The sequence below is a fragment of the Microcaecilia unicolor genome, chromosome 6, assembly GCF_901765095.1.
Source record: "Microcaecilia unicolor chromosome 6, aMicUni1.1, whole genome shotgun sequence".
NCBI lineage: Eukaryota > Metazoa > Chordata > Amphibia > Gymnophiona > Siphonopidae > Microcaecilia > Microcaecilia unicolor.
The window spans coordinates 316,626,792-316,647,208 of NC_044036.1; the positions used below are offsets into that span (position 1 = coordinate 316,626,792).

The 20,417-nt window shown below is 43.2% G+C and overlaps 2 protein-coding genes across 4 annotated transcripts in view; one reads left to right on the top strand and one right to left on the bottom strand.

The window, feature by feature from the left end:
- Positions 1 to 2,602, bottom strand: part of SMIM5 (small integral membrane protein 5) — a 30,429-nt gene extending 27,827 nt beyond the window's left edge. The window contains exon 1 of the mRNA XM_030208261.1: positions 2,361 to 2,602. The gene's annotated coding sequence lies outside the window, so the exon portion shown is untranslated. The remainder of the gene's footprint in view (positions 1 to 2,360) is intronic.
- The window catches only part of RECQL5 (RecQ like helicase 5), a 103,870-nt gene that overhangs the window by 65,697 nt on the left and 17,756 nt on the right, over positions 1 to 20,417 (top strand). For all 3 annotated transcript variants that reach the window (XM_030208260.1, XM_030208258.1, XM_030208259.1), the window contains exons 8-9: positions 14,691 to 14,918; positions 16,788 to 16,887. In XM_030208260.1, coding sequence (XP_030064120.1) covers positions 14,691 to 14,918; positions 16,788 to 16,887 — 328 coding nt within the window. The remainder of the gene's footprint in view (positions 1 to 14,690; positions 14,919 to 16,787; positions 16,888 to 20,417) is intronic.

A 20,417-nucleotide genomic window follows, 5' to 3' on the forward strand; every position in this document is an offset into this window, starting at 1 on the left:
AGTTTTATAAGTACATAAGTATTGCCATACTGGGACAGACTGAAGGTTCGTCAAGCCCAGCATCCTGTTTCCAACAGTGACCAATCCAAGTCACAAGTACCTGGCAAGATCCCAAAAAAGTACAATACATTTTATACTGCTTATTCTAGAAATAAGCAGTGGATTTTCCCCAATAATGGTCTATGGACTTTTTCTTTAGGAAGCCAGTCAAACCTTTTTTAAACCCCGCTAAGCTAACTGCCTTTACTACATTTTCTGGCAACAGATTCCAGAGCTTAATTACACGTTGTGTGAAGAAAACTTTTCTCAGCTTCATTTTAAATTTACTGCTTTGTATCTTCATTTCGGGCCCCCAGTCCTAGTATTTTTGGAAAGAGTAAACAAGCGATTCACATCTACCCATTCCACTCTTCTCATTTCTTTTATAGACCTCTATCATATCTCCCCTCAGCCGTCTTTTCTCCAAGCTGAAGAGCCCTTGCTGCTTTAGCCTTTCCTCATAGGGAAGTCGTCCCATCCACTTTAACATTTTCGTTGCCCTTCTCTGTACCTTTTCTAATTTCACTATATCTTTTTTGAAATTCGGTGACCAGAAATGAACACAATATTCGAGGTGCGGTTGCACCATTTAGCAATACAAAAGCATTATAACATCTTCATTTTTGTTTTCCATTCCTTTTCTAATAATACCTAACATTCTATTTGCTTTCTTAGCTGCCGCCGCACACTGAGCAGAGGGTTTCAACGTATCAACGATGACAACTAGATCCCTTTCCTGGTCGGTGACTCCTAATGTGGAACCTTGTATAATGTAACTATAAGTTGGGTTCCTTTTTACAACTTTGCACTTGCTCACATTAAATGTCATCTGCCATTTAGATGCCCAGTCTCCCAGTCTCGTAAGGTCCTCGTTAAATCGCAAGAGGATTGTGGAAATTTACAACTTTAAATAACTTTGTGTCATCCAAATCAAGGTGTGCACAGGAACGTAATCTGGTCCCCATTCCCTCCTCTCCCCATTCACTTTTGATCTGTCTCCTCTCATCCCCATGGTAGTAATGACTTTTTTGGCCCCATCCCCGTGGATTTCCTCTACCCCAGATCTTCCACGCAAGCTCTTTTTATTATCCTCCCTGCAACTTATCCTTATAATGAGAACACGATATCCTCTCTCTGGATTGGAAGTCAGTAGAGATGATTCTTTCCTTCAGTGTTTTCTCATAAACGTAGGGGTGGGTTGGGTGTTACTTATTTAGTTTGCTGTTAATGAATAATGGTGGTTGTAGACGTTCAAACACAAACATTTTTGGACTACATCAGTCACCTTGACACGTGTTACTGATGCCCAGTAGCTGGTGTGCTGGCAGCATGCACACATTAGGAGTGAAAATGGGGAATGGTGGTGGTGGGGGAGGGGGGGTTCAGACACTCTCTTCTAATGTAACATTAGCTTGAGCGAGAAGCCTACTGTGAATCGGTGTAACAGGACCCCAGAATAATTAGAAATTGTTACTTTCAGCACTGATCTGAGTCCATACCTTTAGGAAGGATTGGTCAGTTTTCTGTTTAAAATGAAAGTGCTAAGATTGAGAAGCTTACTTTATAAAGAGAGGATGGGGCAGTACATGCCCTCTGCCTTGTTTTGACAATGGACATCTGTTAAATGCCAGGCACCCCCCCCCCCCCCCCCCCCCCCCCCGTCCACCTCTATCTGAAATTTTTCTTTTTATATTAACTCACATAAATTGTTGTGGATAAAACTTTACTGGCTCCTCATTATTAAAGAAGTAATTTAGTTGCACAGTTTGTGAAGTCTGTGAGTTTAGGGTTGTTCTGGACCGTTTCAAAGAGGAGGATGCTTTAATATTGTTAACATTTGTTTCGTGTCTAGTACTTGGGCTATTCACTACAAGAAAGCAGCATATGTAACTATAGATCGTTATGCATGATTGCCAATTGAAACTTGTTTCAGTAGTTATATACTCTTGTTATGTTGAATCTTGGTACACTTAGAAAATCGATTAAAAATTGGATAAAACCACTGGAAGTAAACTCCTGCGTGAGCAAAAGAGTTAGCAGTTTGCTTTTGTGAGCACTTACCGAGTTAAAATCCCCATTGCTGGTTTAATCAACGTTGTTGTAGCCCCTAGCAAATTGATTTGAAAAGAGTCATGGCTGTGCTTTTCTCTCCCCCCCCCCCCCCCATCCCCTGCCTGTAGGATCTAGCGCAGACTTTTCTTCCCCCCCCCCCCCCCCCCAACTTGTGGCAATGATGCGCCGAAGAGGCAAAACACATATAGAAGCGCTGGAGATAGATGCTTTAGAGATAGAATGAAGGTGGATAAAGGAAGGATCCTTACCCCCTGAGCAGTGTTTCTTCCTGGTCAGTGCAGACTCTTTTCACATACTTCCAGCCCCCATTTTGACACTCTGTCTGGCTGCTCTGTGTCTTTCTCACTCTGGTACACATGCTTCTTTAGTTGGCTGCTGACAGCCAGCTGCTGGCCCTGCCTCAGCAGTTTTTTTGTTTTGGGGTTGTTGTGGAGATCCGAGGTTTCATGTTACATATTCCTTGGGCAGACCCAGAGGGAGAAAAAGGAGGGGGCACAGAAGGCTGAACCGAGCAGCTCATACAGCTGCCTTCCTGGAGCTCTGGGTGGTAACCCTTGTTGCAAAACTCTGTTGTTTTTTTTTTTTTCATTTGAGTCAAATCAGTTTTTACACTGCTGTTCACTTTAATAGTGTTTGAATTGTTACGTATAATATGTTGTGACTGTTCAGAAACTTTGTGTTTTGTGTAACACATTTCCTTCAACAAGATCGCAGCCCACAGTTAAGTTGGGGGTAACTGAATACACACTAGACAAAAGCAATGTTGTCGGGTTTTGCTCTGCTTCCAGTCAAAGATTGATTAGTAGCCATCAATAAGCCCTCTCTACCCCTGAAACAAATTCATATCAGCCTCACAACTCCTTCTCCGGAAAAAAGATCACTCTGTTATCATTGAGAGCATAATCCACTTCCCAAAGCAGGAAAATAAAGCCTCAATCGTTTTATAATGACAATAATGATTCAAAACGGAAAAGCACCAAAAGGTTTAATTCGTTGATTAAGACCAAATTTCAGACCCCTCATGGAAGGGGGAAAAGGAGATGTCCTCATCTCATGCAGGGGGCATGACATACCATTTCTGGTCAGAGTGTTCTGCAGAATTCTGTACCCCTGTATACTGCTCAAAAATTCAGAAGCACACGGAAGTTCTAATAACCCCCCACCCCCTGTACCACACATCTTACTGCTAAGTTACCAGTGTTTCAGTTTTTCAAGTGTCTCCTTTGATCTCCTGGGCAGACCTTCTTTAAAAGTCTTACAAATGGGAATTCAGCGGTTTTCTGCTGCTGTTTTTGGGTTCAAGCTCAGTTGGAATCTGTCTCTACTCAGATCCTGGTTCCTGAAGCCTTGAGGCACAATCACCCAAGGAGTTTTCTTCCCTTCTTAGTTCTCTCCTCACTCTGCTACAGCAGCAGCTGTTTGTTCACAGGCCACAGAAACACGGGCTCTTGTGGAACTTGATATAAATGCAGCTTGGCTGCCACATATACTGCTGTGCAGTGATTGCAAGGGCGTCCCAATTCTAAGGTGGGAGTAGCAGAAACTGGCCTGGAGAGTTCAAACTCCTGTCTTCCATATGGCCATGCACAGCACTGCTGCTGAAATATTGGGTCTGCCTCGCCCTCTTGCAGTAAACAACATCGTACTCCAAAATACATGGTGGTTTTCCTTCAAATGAAAACACACATATTGCTTCTCACTGGCCCTGTAAACCAGGGGACCCCAAACTATAACCCATGGGCTTCATGTGGCCTGTGATGCTGTGTTTTCTTGCCCCTTCCAAATCTAGCCACAGAGGAAGTTCCCCCCCCCCCCCCTTGCATGACAGCAGTGAAGACAGCAAGGCTGATGGAGTTCCTAGGCTCTACTGGGTGAAGAAAACAGTGATAGCACGGCAACAAACTCATCAAATTCTAAGGGGACCTTCGTCCACCATAGGCGCCAACATTTCAAAATGATTGAGGGTGCAAAACACAAATTTCTCCATCCTGGACACAGTGAAGGAGCTTGCTTGATGTCGGGGGTGCTCAGCATCTCCTGGCACCCACAGAGCTGACTCCTGTGCTGTTCTCTGTCTCTTCAGTAGCTTGCAATATCCTAAATGGCTCTTCTCTTGAAAAGCTGGGTATCTCCTGCTACAAAATGTATTATGGATTTTATGTTTTGATACCTGGCCTACGGTTTGCTGGTCTCTGCTGCATCCACAAATGGAAGGAGAAGTCTGCAGAATGAGTAAGACCTGTGACAGCACAGGAAGCAGATCCAAACGTCAGTTGAGGTGGGTGAAGCAGATCCTTTATCTGTTCATCTCCTGTATTTCTCTGGGTGGAAATATTCTGATAGCATTGGAAATGATGTGGTTTATTTATTTATGGGTCATTTATATCCCACATTTTCCCACTCATGCAGGTACAATGTGGCTTACAGAAAAAAAAATTAGGAAAGTTTACAATGTAAGAAAATAGTGCAGGGAGGACAAAGAATAGACAGGGAGCAGCAGCTAACAATGGGAAACTAAGCAGGGTGGGGATCGTGAAGGGTACATCATTCAGCAGAGTAGTTTGGGGAGTAAGGTTTAGCAAATAAGTCTTCAGCAACTTCTTGAAGAAGATGTGGTCTACCTGCGTTTTGAGGTGCTGCGGGAGAGCATTCCAGTATTTAGGGCACCAGTAGCGGAAAGAGGAGAAGAAAATCTGCTTATATTTGACACCCTTGCAGCTTGGGAAGTGTAGATGCAGGTAAGACCGTGATGCAAGCGTGGTTCCCTATGCAAGTCCTGGGATTTGCTTTGCTGTTCATCTTAGGGTGAAGAAGAATTTTCATTTTCTAGCTGGATTTCTGTTCTTTGGCAGCCTGAGGAAAGTAAAACTGGATGGACTGGTGCCTCTTTCACCCAAAGACCACGCTTGTAAGAGTCTGCTGTATTTGAGCTTTAGCCTATTTTTCATAAGAGCTGCCTGAAATATTTTAGTGTTTTACATTAGTAGACTGCCTCTAAGAAATGTATTTATTTATTTTAGTTACATTTGTACCCCGCGCTTTCCCACTCATGGCAGGCTCAATGCTGCTTACGTATACAGGTACTTATTTGTACCTGGGGCAATGGAGGGTTAAGTGACTTGCCCAGAGTCACAAGGAGCTGTGCCTGAAGTGGAAATCAAACTCAGTTCCTCAGTTCCCCAGGACCAGCGTCCACCACCCTAACCACTAGGCACTCCTCCACTCCATGTAGAACCCCAAAGAGTAGCAAGATTCCATTCAGAATCTCCAATAGTAGCAACATTCCATGTAGAATCTCCAATAGTATCTATTTAATTTTTGTTACATTTGTACCCTGCGCTTTCCCACTCATGGCAGGCTCAATGCGGCTTACATGGGGCAATGGAGGGTTAAGTGACTTGCCCAAAGTCATAAGGAGCTGCCTGTGCCTGAAGTGGGAATCAAACTCAGTTCCTCAGGACCAAAGCCCACCACCCTAACCACTAGGCCACTCCTCCACTGTTGCTACTATTTGAGATTCTACATGGAATGTTGCTATTCCACAAGCAACGTTCCATGTAGAAGTCGGCCCTTACAGATCACCAATGTGGCCGCGCAGGCTTCTGCTTCATACGTGCAGGACGTCAGACTCACAGAAACAGAAGCCTGCGCAGGACGTCAGACTCACAGAAACAGAAGCCTGCGCAGCTTGCTACATGGAATGGTGCTAGTGGAATAGCAACATTCCATGTAGAATCTCCAATAGTATCTATTTTATTTTTGTTACATTTGTACCCCGTGCTTTCCCACTCATGGCAGGCTCAATGCGACTTACATGGGGCAATGGAGGGTTAAGTGACTTGCCCAGAGTCACAAGGAGCTGTGCCTGAAGTGGGAATCGAACTCAACATAACCTAAAAACGCTTAGCTTCTAATCTCTTCCACTCTATCAGTACAAAACAGACCACTTATGGGGAGGTGGAGGAAAGGCACAGGATGCCAATGAAATTATTTCATAAACACATTGAAGCCAAGTCTGTCTCTCTCTCTTTTGGGAAATAAAGCATCACCCTATCAAAAGCCATTTAACATTTTCCTTGAAGTATCTGAGTGGCAAAGGGTAGGTTGCAGCCATTGGTGGTTTTTGGAGGCAAACGGGAGACATTTTATATTTTGCCCCAAGTTATGAAAGAGATCCGTTCTTTTCTGCAAGAACAGAAGGGAGTGTCAGTGCTTTGCTTGTTTGGAGGGTGAATAAAAGTGGCTTTGTAGCTCAGCTTAGCTTCCAGAGAGATGTGTGGAGGAGCACAGTGACTTTACTGTGTCTGAAACGGGCATTACCTGAGCAATGCATTGATATACCAGTTTCAAACAAGCAGAGGTTTGCCAATGAATGAGATTAAGTCACTGAAGAAATTTCCTCTCCCTTGGCGGTAGGTGCTTATCCCATTGCCTGTGGAAAATGGGGACTCAGAAAACACAGCACCTGCTTTTATGTGATACCTGAGTTCCTGGGGGCAGAGATTGGATGGAGTAGGGCTGGGATTGGCACTTAGGTCTTCAATAGAAATCAAATAAAATAAAACATGGAAAAGAAAATAAGATGATACCTTTTTTATTGGACATAACTTAATACATTTCTTGATTAGCTTTTGAAGGTTGCCCTTCTTCGTCAGAAGAAGGGCAACCTTCGAAAGCTAATCAAGAAATGTATTACGTTATGTCCAATAAAAAAGGTATCATCTTATTTTCTTTTCCATTTTTTATTTTGTTTGATTTCTATTGATAACCTTAAGAGTGGACTAACACGGCTACTACACTCCTCCACTTAGGTCTTAAAATTTGTGTAACTTTCAGATAGGCTATTTAAGAATCTGCCCAATCCTTATATACCGGCAAATCTGGATTATGTGTATTTGGCCAAGCTAACAGCACTGCGTAGAGGCCGGATGGCTGCGTTTTTGAAAACCTGGGAATGCGATGGAAAGTGGAGTGATATCACAGTACATTGAGATTTTTTCAACTAAGGAGTGGCAGAGAACTGGATACTGTGGTATTGCCTGGTGAACCCCAACCCATTTACACTCTATGCAAGGAAAGAGGTGCAGGAGAAGGGGGATGCGGGGAGGGAGGAGTTCGTGGGGGAGGGGGAATGGTTTAGCATTGTTTGTAGCTTAAAATATTTCATGCCGCTTTAATGTGGCACTATTTCTTATTATAGTGTAACCCAGGTCTCACCAACCATATCAGTCCTCTCACTCCCATGAGACCCGGGCCCCCACAAACATGAATTATAATTCTGGTTTCACCAGCTCACTTTCCCCTCACAGTCCAGTTTCCTTCCACTTAGCTTGGGTGCAGGCCGGGGCCGGATAAAGATCTTTTAGGCCGTAGAATATTAAGCTGGGCTTTATTTTTAGTATCCTCAACAGTTCTGGAGTCAGTTCTTCACTCTCTTTTGCTTGCTCGCTCAAAACATACTCAGCACACCCAAGAATTGTCTTTTATGCAAACCTTTAGTAAACTCTGCAACGGCAGTAAATCCAGCATTTGGTTTAAGAGATTTTTGGTTTTAATCCAGCCAAGACTATTTGGTACAGTCTTAGTCACTACTTAACATTTCCTTTTTTTTTTTTTTTCTTCAATCCAAAATTATGTACAAATATACAACTTCTCCAGTCCATCACCCATCCCCTTGGGCTTTATAATCCAAGGCTGCGCCAGATACCTCTGATCACAGTCTACTTCCCTCAGAATCAGAACGCCCTGCCGGTCCTCCTTCCTGCGATGTATCTCTCAGGGCTACACCCTGGCCCAGGCTGGATTCCCCTTACCCACCCGGAGCTCTTCTTTCACCCTTACAGTTGCTCTTAGGGGCAGGAACTCATCTTTATTTCAGCCTTAGTTTATTCTGCCTTTCCAGGATACCCTCTCTCTCTTTCTAGGGTCCCTGGGGGGGGGGGGGGGGGGAGGGAGAAGTGGTGGTGAAGGCAACCAAAGACCTTGTGCTTACACAAACAGGAATTTATTACCTTCAAACTCCACCTCTACTGTCAATCATAAACTAGAACCATTTGTCCATCCAACTTATTGCATAACACACTCCCCTTGGGCTGGGCCACCCAGGGTCATCTCTCTCTCTCCCCCAGTAACTCCAGGGAGAAACCAAACATCACTTATTGAAATTCCCCATTATAAATGGGATTAATAGTTATTGCATGAATTTGACTATTTGAATTAAAAGAACCTGCCCAATCCTTGAGATCTGAGGGCACATTGCTGTTACAAATGTATTTATTTATAAAATGTATAATCAGTTTTCCTCAGAAGCTGTTCCCCCTTTGAATAAGACTTATTTTTTATTTTCCGCTGAGTCATTTGGAGGGGCTTCCTGAGGGCCAGATATGAGAAGAAAAGATAGATGTTAAGAATATATCCGCAATATTGGAAGATTCTATTTCACAAGTAATGGAAAGAGCTGCCCTGATATCAACATTAATGTTTGAGCAAGACTTGAATGCTGTTTTAGATTATATTTCTGGAATGCCCAGATGTTGGTTTGTGGTCAACATATATGGATATATCCTGATATGAATAAAAACACTCGGAGAGAAGAAAGGCTTTTCTAGCGTTCAGACAGGATACTAGAAGTATTGGAGCTACGTTTTTTGCTATCCTTGTAAATGTTTAATCCATTTAGGTGGTGTTAAGTATGTTTTTGGGCCAGAGCAGCTGAAGGCTTTAGATCTGAAGTTCTCTATTGGGAACACTGGTGATATAGAGTGATGAGGGGATTTAGTCTCATGTTAAAGCCTATTTGTAATTTCTAATTTCACTAGCTTTTGAGCCCGTAAAAACGGGCTATTATAGGAAGGGGGGGTTGAAAGGCCCCCCCGCGCCGCCGAGTTCGCCGCTGCCCCTCCCTCTCCGAATTCGCCCCCCCCCCCCCCCCCCCCGGAGCCATCGCCACCCACCTTCCACCCGGCCGGGCCCCTCCGCTATTGAAACAGCAAAGGTCCGAGAACGCAGCACTGAGCTCTGCTGAGCAGCCGACGTCGGCCTTCCTTCTTCTCTGCCTGTGTTCCGCCCTGGTGTGACGTAACGTCGTTGAGGGCGGGACACAGGCAGAGAAGAAGAAGGAAGGCCGACGGCAGCTCAGCAGAGCTCAGTGCTGCGTTCCCGGACCCTCGCTGTTTCAGTAGCGGAGCGAGGGCCCGACGGGTGGAAGGTGGGTAGCGGTGGCGACTCCGGGTGGGGGGAGCGTTAGCGATGGCGGTGTCCCTCCTTCACAAATGCGCAGTACAGACCCTCTCTGTTCCGCCCCCGTCATCATGTATTGGGGCGGGGCAGAGAAGGTCTCTACTGCGCATTTGCGAGTGAGTACGACACTCGCCTTTTATATATATTGATTATTATTATGGTTTCCTATCTTTTCTAGATCTCCTCCCTCCTTTTTTTTTTCTTTTATTAGTTGTAAAGAAAAATGATCATTGTTTCCTTATTGTGATTTATTTTTCACTTTCTTCAAATATATTTTTCAATTTGAGTTTCTGTAACAAGTGGATACTTGTGTTCTAATCTTTAAATTGATAAATAATATATTTAAAAAAAATGTATAATCTGCACAATCTATTATTGTAAGTGGATGATGATAAATGCACATGTAATCAAGCAGTAAAAACAGCTTAATATAGACAAATATAGTAATAAAAACATAAGCCATGAGACCACTTAACCTACTGAATCATACTGGTACAGTAGTATAAACTCATTAAACAGTGGAGGAGTAGCCTAGTGGTTAGTGCAGTGGACTTTGATCCTGGGGAACTGAGTTCGATTCCCACTGCAGCTCCTTGTGACTCTGGGTAAGTCACTTAACCCTCCATTGCCCCTGGTACAAAATAAGTACCTGAATATATGTAAACCGCTTTGAATGTAGTTGCAAAAACCTCAGAAAGGCAGTATATCAAGTCCCATTTCCCTTTCCCTATTTGAGATTCTACGTGGAATGTTGCTACTATTGAGATTCTGTTGCTACTATTTGAGATTCTACATGGACTGTTGCTACTGCACTAGCAACATTCCATGAAGAAGCCTACCCTTGCAGATCAGCAACGCGACCGCACAGGCTGCACGGCCAGCCGCGTTGCTGATCTGCAAGGGCAGGCTTCTACATGGAATGTTGCTAGTGGAGGAGTAGCCTAGTGGTTAGTGCAGTGGACTTTGATCCTGGGGAACTGTGTTCAATTCCCACTGCAGCTCCTTGTGACTGGGCAAGTCACTTAACCCTCCATTGCCCCTGGTACAAAATAAGTACCTGAATATATGTAAACCGCTTTGAATGTAGTTGCAAAAACCTCAGAAAGGTGGTATATCAAGTCCCATTTCCCTTTCCCTTATGTGAATTCAGCTTCTGAACAGTCTACCTCATAGTTACCGGTACCCTTCAAAATTTCATGAAAAGCTTGTTTACAGAAATGTGCCTTCATCTGGTTCCAAAAGGACACCAACTTTTCAAGTATTATGCAGTTCCTTAGGCAATGCATTCCAAAATACTGGACCCGCTACTTCAGCAAAATTCTATCAGTGACTCAAAAATGTTCCCTTTCAATAACAGGCCCAAGTGATTGAAATGCTTTGCCTGCTGATCTGCATAGGGAGATGGAGATGGATATGGCTAAGTTTAACTGACAACCAAAAGCTTTATTTTTCCAGCAAGCATTTCTGTTATCGGCAGAGGATAACTCTGTTATATGTGGCGTGAGGGTGGTTATGATAGTGAGAAGCATTTGTTAAACGTGGAACAGTATTTGTGTGTGTTTTTATATTATGTTGGTTTGAATCTCTGACATGTCTATTTTATGTTTCTTTTTTTCATTATTATTATTATTATAAGTGTTTGTTGTGCCCTGCTCAGAATAGTGGTTGGTGCAGGTAATTGTTAAATATTTGTATGTTTGCTAATATTTAAGGCATACAGGTGCACAGTATTTGAACGTCTGTATCATATCACCCCTGTTCCTCCTTTCCTCCAGGGAGACTTGCTGACCTGAACATGTATACCCTGGAGGAAAGGAGGAACAGGGGTGATATGATACAGACGTTCAAATACTTGAAAGTTATTAATCCGCAAACAAATCTTTTCTGGAGATGGGAAGGCGGTAGAACGAGAGGACATGAAATGAGATTGAAGGGGGGCAGACTCAAAAAAGATGTCAGGAAGTATTTTTTCACGGAGAGGGTGGTGGATGCTTGGAATGCCCTCCCGCGGGTGATGGTGGAGATGAAAACGGTAACGGAATTCAAACATGCGTGGGATGTGCATAAAGGAATCCTGTGCAGTAGGAATGGATCCTCAGAAGCTTAGCCAAAATTGGGTGGCGGAGCAGGTGGGGGAATTGAGGTTGGTAGTTGGGAGGCGAGGATAGTGGAGGGCAGACTTGTACGGTCTGTGCCAGAGCCGGTGATGGGAGGCGGGACTGGTGGTTGGGAGGCGGAAAATACTGCTGGGCAGACTTGTACGGTCTGTGCCCTGAAAAAGGCAGGTACAAATCAAGGTAAGGTATACACATATGAGTTTATCTTGTTGGGCAGACTGGATGGACCATGCAGGTCTTTTTCTGCCGTCATCTACTATGTTACTATGTTGCCTTTATGAAATAGATGCAAAGTAGCTGTCTTCCCTGCCGAAATGCCCTTTCAGGGGCAAAACGATGTGATCATATTACTCCATTACTTAAAAGTGAACACTGGCTACCAATTTCAGCCAGAATTCCTTATAAAGTCTTAACTTTAGTATATAAAGGTGCTCATTTTCAAAGCACACAGACTTAGAAAGTTACATAGAGGCATATTTTCAAAGCACTTTGGGAGGCTAAGTTCCATATGTTTCTATGGAACTTTGGGAGGCTAAGTGCTTTGAAAATAAGCCTCATAGTAACCTGTGTACCTTTGTAAGTCTATATGCTTTGAAAATGAGCCTCCACATGTAACAAAAATAGGGAAAGACCTGATGTATACATTTACTGATACCATATACCACTCGATTTTTACGTTCATCTGAACAGCATCTTTAAGTGGTACCCTCTGTTCGTCAGATCTGTTTTAATACAAGTCCGTTCCTCGGTTTTTGGTGTCGGGGACCTCACACTATGGAACAGCATCCCGCTGATTTTGAGGCAAGATCCTTCATTTGAAATATTTAAAAGAGGACTAAAAACGTACCCGCCCCCCTCGCACGCCAGTGGTAATGGTTAACACAGCAACACTTAGCACACTGTAATTCCTCTGTTAACTGAAAGGGGACTGCACTTTATACGTAATCCCCTAGGTTCTATATAGTGCAACTTATTTGCGCATGTAAATTCAGTCATATTCTGGATTTTTGCATGCAACTTAATTAGCTTAAGCTAATCAGCACTGATAATTGCACTTAAGCAATTATTGACACTAATTGGCATTAATTAGAATTTTTGCAAGCCAGTGGTTCCCAAACCTGATCCTGGAGGCACCCCAGCCAGTCAGGTTTTCAGGATATCCACAATGAATATTAATGAGAGAAATTTGCATGAGGTGGAGGCAGTTCATGCAAATCTGTCTCATAAATATTCATTGTGAATATCCTTAAAACCTGACTGGCTGGGGTGCCTCGAGGACCAGGTTTGGGAATCACTGGACTAAGTATATTCTATATAGTGATGTGTGTAAATTCTAAGACGCAGATCTGAAAAGGGGCATGGGCGGGTCATGGACATACCTTGAATTTATGCACAGTATTAGAATATGCCCATCCTATGCATAATTTAGGCATTTTCATTTACACCAGGTTTTCATTGGCGTAAATGGCCGCGACTAACTATAGTCACAGATAAGGGGCACTGGGCCTATTCTACTAACTACGCCTAGATTTAATTGTATCCTATAAACCGCACCTAACTTTAGGTGTTGATTCATAGAATATGCCTAGGTGTATTTTTTTCCAGTGTCAATTTTTTTAGGCGTGATATATAGAATCTATCTCAGTGTGTACAGTACCGTACTGCATATTAATTGTTAATGCTGTCTCAGTGGATGTGCATTAAGTTTGTCCATGTTATCTGCAATACAGGTAACAAGCAGTAATGCTCCGATGCTCAGAGGCAAACGCAGCGTTAGGGTTACCATATGTCCGGATTTACCCGGACATGTCTTATTTTTGAAGGCATGTCCGGGCAACCGGGCGGGTTTTGCCAATCCTGAAATCCGGACAAACGGGCAGATTGCTAGCCTCCCCTCCCCTTACTTACTACTGCCCTGGTGGTCTAGTGACCTCTTCCGCCTTCGGGGCAGGAAAGAGCCCCCTCTTTCCTGCCCGGAGTGCTGCCCTGCATGCATCCTTCCTGTTGGTGATCCTCGGTGCTGATTCAAAATGGCCGCTGAGAGTTGAAGTGACCTCATGAGACTTAAACTCTCGGCGGCCATTTTGAATCGGCGCCGAGATCACCAACAGGAAGGATGCATGCAGGGCAGCGCTCCGGGCAGGAAAGAGGGGGCTCTGTAAGGTAAGGGGAGGGGGGGGTGACGGGGTATGTGACAAGGGGGAGGGGAAAATGTGACAGGGGCGGGGTGTGAAAGGGGGCGGGGCATGTGTCCTCCTTTTTGGGTGACAAAAAATGGTAACCCTACGCAGGGTCTAGAGGCCAGTAGCGCCGAACTAGTGCCCGCAGAATGCTCAGACGCTCTGGCTTGGGAAACAATGAGTGTGCCAGAGATTAGCACAGATAACATGCTAATGTAGTCAAATGCATGTTGAAGTCATTTCCTATTCCCTCCCAATGCTTAAGAGAACAGCTTGCAAAACAAAGCTGCCCTTACGGCTGAAAAAATAACGCCAGCTTAGACCAGACGTTAGAATCATGAGAAATCCTCTCTTCAAACACCCTTTCTTTAAAATCTTCTGTTTTTTATACAATTTGGACGCCTAAGGAAACCCATGCAAGCCCCAAAGCGCCAGTAGTGAGAAACAAAGGTGCACGAGTCCAAGCAAACCTGAAAGTGAAAGCACACATTGTCGCCTGTTTCCTGCATTTAAATATAAGTCTTCAGTTACAAAAAAAAATGGAAAAGCTTATATTTAAAGGCACAGAAAATAGACTTGAATGTGTGCCTCATGTTTGGGTTTTGCCTGGAGCCTGCGCACAGGAGCTAGGTTTACTTTAAAACTCTGCTTTAATAGCGTACATATAATTTGCATGCCATTTCTTTTGAGCATTTTGTGAGCTAATTTCTGTGATGTTCCGGCGGTATTTTTTTCTGCGCTGTTGGCTTACCGCAGCAGTTATGAGCATCGGAGCATAAGTGTATTGTCTTGAACTATATGAGAAGACACCGGGCACACCCTCAACAGTTAATGCGGAGCCTCTGCAGTTAGCGCACATTATGGCCATTAAGGTGCATAAACTGTAAACTTTTAATGCAGCCTAGCAAAAGGAACCCATAAATTACATTATAATACCTTAATGTAGATACCTAGACTTGTGTTTTTTCTCTTTTCATCTATCTGTATTGACTTCACCATTTACCTTTGAATTTAGATTGTCTACATTCCCTCTTTATACTAGGTGCCGCCATGCTGCTATAGCCAAATACTTTGGAGATGACCAACCACTGTGCAACAAATCCTGTGATTGCTGCAGGAACCCAGAAGTGGTGAAAAAACAGCTGGACCTGCTTCAGTGCCAGACAAACAGAGGCAAAACCTGTATCAGAGCTGCAGAAGTGTCCCGGGGGCCCTTTGGCCATGACCCAGAATTGTACGAAGGAGGCAAGAAGGGTTTTGGCTTTTCCAGGTTCGAATCTCTACCTTAGCTCAAATCTTCCTAATTAGCGCTCCTGCTCACATGTTCCAGCTTACACTAATTGAACTCCATTTGTCTGATTTAAATATGTATAATTTTACTGGTTGCTGCAAAATCTTGGATTTAGTTTTTATGTATATTGTCTTTTCCAAATAAGGCAAGTTACATTCAAGTACACACATGATTTCCCCATCCAGGTGAAATCACAATCTAAGTTGTTGCTGAGGCAACAGAGGCTGAAGTGTCCTGCCCAAGGTCATAGAGTGTCCATGGGAGAAGCAAGATTTGAGCCGTGGCTTCCCTAACCACTAGGCTTTGCCTCCACTTTTTTTTTCCTTTTCCTCCTCCAGATGTTATTCAGGAGTCTCGTTGTATAACTTTGAGCATTTTCCTGTAGAAAACCCCATTTGTCAGAACTTCCCACGGCCAGCGATATTTCCAGTGTATCCCCATAGTGAGGACAGCTGACCGAGAAGCAGGAAATCCAGGGTTCCAATCCACTCTTGCCCTTGTATCCTTGGGCAAAACACCTTACTTCCATTGCCTCACGTAAAACTTGTTAATCCTTGTAGGGGAAGGTAACTACCAGCTATACCTGAATACGTAACTTTCTTTGAGCTTGAATTTGGAAAAAGCAGGTGGATAAATTAAAAATTCAAATGGTAAAATCTAAATTTACCTCTACATGTTTCTGGTGGATATCCTGAAAACTTTGACTGGCTGTGGGGTCACCAGATCAAGTTTAGTAAGCCCTACCCTATGTTTCAGAAAACCTCTCCCACTGATGCTGCTCCTTGATTGGCCAGTAGATGGTGAAGTGTTTTTCTGTTTGCAGAATGAACCTGAGCCAGGATTTCAAGCTATATTGTCATTATTAAAAAAAAAATAGAGTTTGCCAAATTGGATCGTGCCAAACGTTCATCTAGCCCAGTAGCCTGCTTCCATTAGTGATCAATCCAGATCACAAGTACCTGGCAGAATCCCAAAAAGTAGTTAAGTTCCATGATACTTATCCACTTGTGGCATGACAAGCTCCTAATCAATGTCCTCGTTTTAATATTTATTATTTAGATTTTGCTCACACCTTTTTCAGTAGTAGCTCTAGGTGAGTTACATTCAGGTACTCTGGATATTTCTCTGTCCCAGGAGGGCTCACAATCTTGGTTATAGTGGTCCCCAAGCTAGTCCTAGGGGAGCCACCAGCTTTTCTGGTTTTAAGGATAATGACAATGATATTATGCATAAGTGAGCTTTGTATGCACTGTCTCCATTGCATGCAAATTGTATCTCACATGGACAAGCTGAAACTTCTGTCTAGAGAGGTGGTGTGTTTTGGAGTGATCCCTTTTGTCCCTAAACTGACTTTTTCTCCTGCTGCCCTTTTATACTCCCTCCTCCTCAATTGCTCCTTCTCCTAGCCCCTCACTCCCTCTTCTTAGAACCTCAACTTCCATTTATCTTTTTTATGGCCTGACTGGCTCCTTCACCACCACTGTTGGAATGTGCCACCTGTAACTTTGTCAAGGGTTTGGGGTCCTACCTCTTCAGGCCATGTTATCTTCTTGCCACTGCAGGATATCTCTTCCTGGCCCATGTCACTGTCTTCTTAGTGGCATAGAGCTACATCTGCTGTCATTTTTCCCTTTTGTGGATGGGATACATCAGGAACTATTATAGTGCGGGGTGCTGATACGCTCAGATGGACAACCAAACTAGTTAGATGCTCCTCTAGGACCATGTTGTGGACCACCGATATTTTTTTCACTTGTTGAAATAGTCAATCTTTTCTCTCCCAGCATTTTTGCCTATAACAACAGTAAAATCCTTTCCATCCTTTGACATGTACATTGGTGTCTTTAGATATGAGGAAGATTCTGATGGAGGTGATGATGAAACTTCTGAGGAGAATCGTAAAAAGGAGTGGAATCGGTTTTACCAGCAGCAGATGAAGATGCGGAAGGTGAGGTTGGAGTGCCTTAGGTGCTGGTACTAGGACTGATTTTGTTTAATATATTTATGAGAGACATTATTGAAGGGTTAGAAGGAAAAGTTTGCCTTTTTATGGATGATACAAAGGTAGCTAATAGAGTGGAACCCCCAGAGGGAGTAGAACCATGAGAAGAGATCGCCAAAAATTAGAAGAATGGTCAAAATGGTCAAAAGTCTAGCAGTTAAAATTTAATGGAAGAAGTGCAGAGTGATGCACTTGGGGTGCAGAAATCCAAAGGAGATGTACTAGATAGGAGGAGAGAGATTGATAAGCATAGCTCAGGAGAGGGACCTTGGGGTGATGGTGTCTGAGGATTTCAAGGTGACAAAACAGTTCAACAAGGCAGTGGCCATGGCCAGAAGGATGCTAGGCTGCATAGAGAGGGGTATAACCAGCAGAAGAAAGGAGGAGTTGATGCCTTACAAGTCATTGGTGAGGCCCCACTTGGAGCATTGTCTTCACTTTTTTGGAGGATGAATCTTGCTAAGGACGTAAAAAGACTTGAAGCGGTTCAGAGAAAAGTTACAAAAATGGTATTGGGTTTACGTCACAAGATGTATGAGGAGAGTCTTGAGGACCTGAACATATGTATACCCTGGAGGACAGAAGATATAGGGGTGATATGATACAGACGTTCAAATATTTGAAAGGCATTAATCTACAAATAAGCCTTTTCCAGAGACGGGATGGTTGTAGAATAATGTCAGGAAGTACTTTTTCATGGATTGGGTGGTAAATACCTGGAATGCCCTCCCTCAGGAGGTGGTGGAGATGAAAACAGTAACGGAATTCAAAAATGTATGGGGTAAGCACAAAGGAATCCTGTATAGAAGGTGTGGAACCAAATGAGCAGAATGAACCTGAGCCAAGATTTCAAGCTATATTGTCCTTATAAAAAAATTGAGTTTGCCAAATTGGATCGTGCCAAACGTTCATCTAGCCCAGTAGCCTGCTTCCATTAGTGACCAATCCAGGTCACAAGTACCTGGTGTGAAGAAACAGTGTGTTTAAGCCTGTAAAATGTATTGGATATTTTCCTGCCTTAATTATGCCCTGAAGTGTATTTCTTCTGTTTGGCCAGCAGGTGATGCTTCTTTGCTGTAAAGCTGTTACAGAGCAAAGAATGTTCTTTCTTTAGTTTTAGCACACAGATAGGAAATAAGAAACAGTATACTTTTGAATGTTATTGTTCTGGACTGTGATTGGCCCAGGAGCTCATTTCCTTTAGAGTGTGCTGGTTTTGCCTCCAGTCTTATCCAGGAAGAAAAGAGAGCAAGAGCTCTTTGCTAAGGCCCTGTGATAAGTTATATTTGATAATCTGTGAACAGCATATTTCCTGATCTTCACGGGTACTTTTTGGAAAGTAAACAAATGTTTAGTTAGTGTTTATAATTGATCTGTATTTCAGTTACAGATTGCACATTTTTTGTTCATTGTTCAATATATTTTAAGACAATAAACAATTGTTTATTGCCTTTGCCTGTCTGGACTGATGAAGAATCCTGGTGATTTGTGTGTTGGGTCTGTGAGTGCTTTCTGGGAACTGAGGGACCACTGGGAGTGTGGCCTCCAGTAACCTAGAAATCACTGGGGATAATTTGGGAGTGGGGAGACTTGCCCAGAGGCGGTTGTGACCCAGTCAGAGGGAGGAGGGTGCTAGTGTAGAGCACAAACGGCAGGTGCAGGTGGACCTGAGCTGTGCTGGGGAGAGACCCTCTGAGTGGCCGCGGGGCGTCTCCAGGCGGGTGGCTAGGCATTTCGTGACAGATGGTAACTCCAGTAATTGTGAAGCAAAGTCAGTGCTGGGCAGACTTCTACGGTCTGTACCCTAATCATGGCTGGACAGATTTGGATGGGCTGGAGTGGGGCTTTGATGACTTCAGTAGTTGGAAAACAAGGCCAGTGCTAGGCAGACTTCTCTATGGCCTGTGCTCTGAAAATGGCAAGGACAAATCAAGATCAAATATACATATGTAGTATCACATTCTTCCTTAAGCTATGAGTTTATCTTGTTGATCAGACTGGATGGACCTTACAGGTCTTTATCTGCTGTCGTCTACTATGTTGCTATGTAAAAAGTGTTATTAATGTGGCTGTCTGTCTGTCTCGTACAGGCTGTGTCCAGGCCATAGTGCTGAACAGCAGCCAAACATACTTTAATACACCCCCAGGCTTATTAGTCACTTTTGTTTATTACCAAAAAGAATGCTTCTTTCCTCTAATTTCTCCCCATCCCCTAGGGCATGTGATATTAAGTACAATATATACTCATATTTTTTGGGGCCCCTTTTACTAACTGTGTGAGAAGTTATCATGAGATTTAGTGTTCACTGTTAGCGCATGGTAATGGTTAACACAGCAACACTTAGCACACTGTAATTCCTCTGTAACTGAAAAGGAACTGCACTTTTCATGTAATCCCCCTGTGGATGCTTGATGTTGGGCTGCTGCCTGTTGTAACTTATGACCCATTAGGTTTAGACGAAAGGGATTTGGGTGTCGTCGTCGTCGTCGTCGATAATACACTGAAACCTTCTGCTCAGTGTGCTGCTGCGGCTAGGAAAGCGAATAGAATGTTGGGTATTATTAGGAAAGGTATGGAAAACAGGTGTAAGGATGTTATAATGCTGTTGTATGGCTCCATGGTGCGACCGCACCTTGAGTATTGTATTCAATTCTGGTCGCTGCATCTCAAGAAAGATATAGTAGAATTGGAAAAGGTGCAGCGAAGGACGACTAAAATGATAGCGGGGATGGGACGACTTCCCTATGAAGAAAGACTAAGGAGGCTAGGGCTATTCAGCTTGGAGAAGAGACAGCTGAGGGGAGACATGATAGAGGTATATAAAATAATGAGTGGAGTGGAACAGGTGGATGTTCACTGTTCAGGCTTTCCAAAAATACTAGGACTAGGGGGCATGCGATGAAACTACAGTGTAGTAAATTTAAAACAAATAGGAGAAAATGTTTCTTCAACCAACGCATAATTAAACGCTGGAATTTGTTGCCGGAGAACGTGGTGAAGGCAGTTAGCTTGGCAGAGTTTAAAAAGGGGTTAGACGGTTTCCTAAAGGACAAGTCCATAAACCACTACTAAATGGACTTAGGAAAAATCCACAATTCCAGGAATAACATGTATAGAATGTTTGTACGTTTGGGAAGCTTGCCAGGTGACAGAATGGGAGCAGTAACTTTAGAGCAAAAAAGGTAACCTGATACAAAGAATAAGGCTCTAGTAGCAAAATATGTGCTTACAAAAAATGAAGAAAAAGCCCTCAGAAACCATGGGTAAAATACCCAGGGTTTAGTGTGCAGTTATATTATTCTTATAACACACGCCACGGTTCTATCATTGGGCAAAAAACTTCATTTCAGGTAAATTTGCAATTTTATAGCCTTTAATACGGCTTGTAAAATATATTTTTTGAATTCTTTTTATAAATGTATTTTTTCACTTCTTTTCCTTTTTTCAATTATTGTTCAACAATCCAACGTTAACT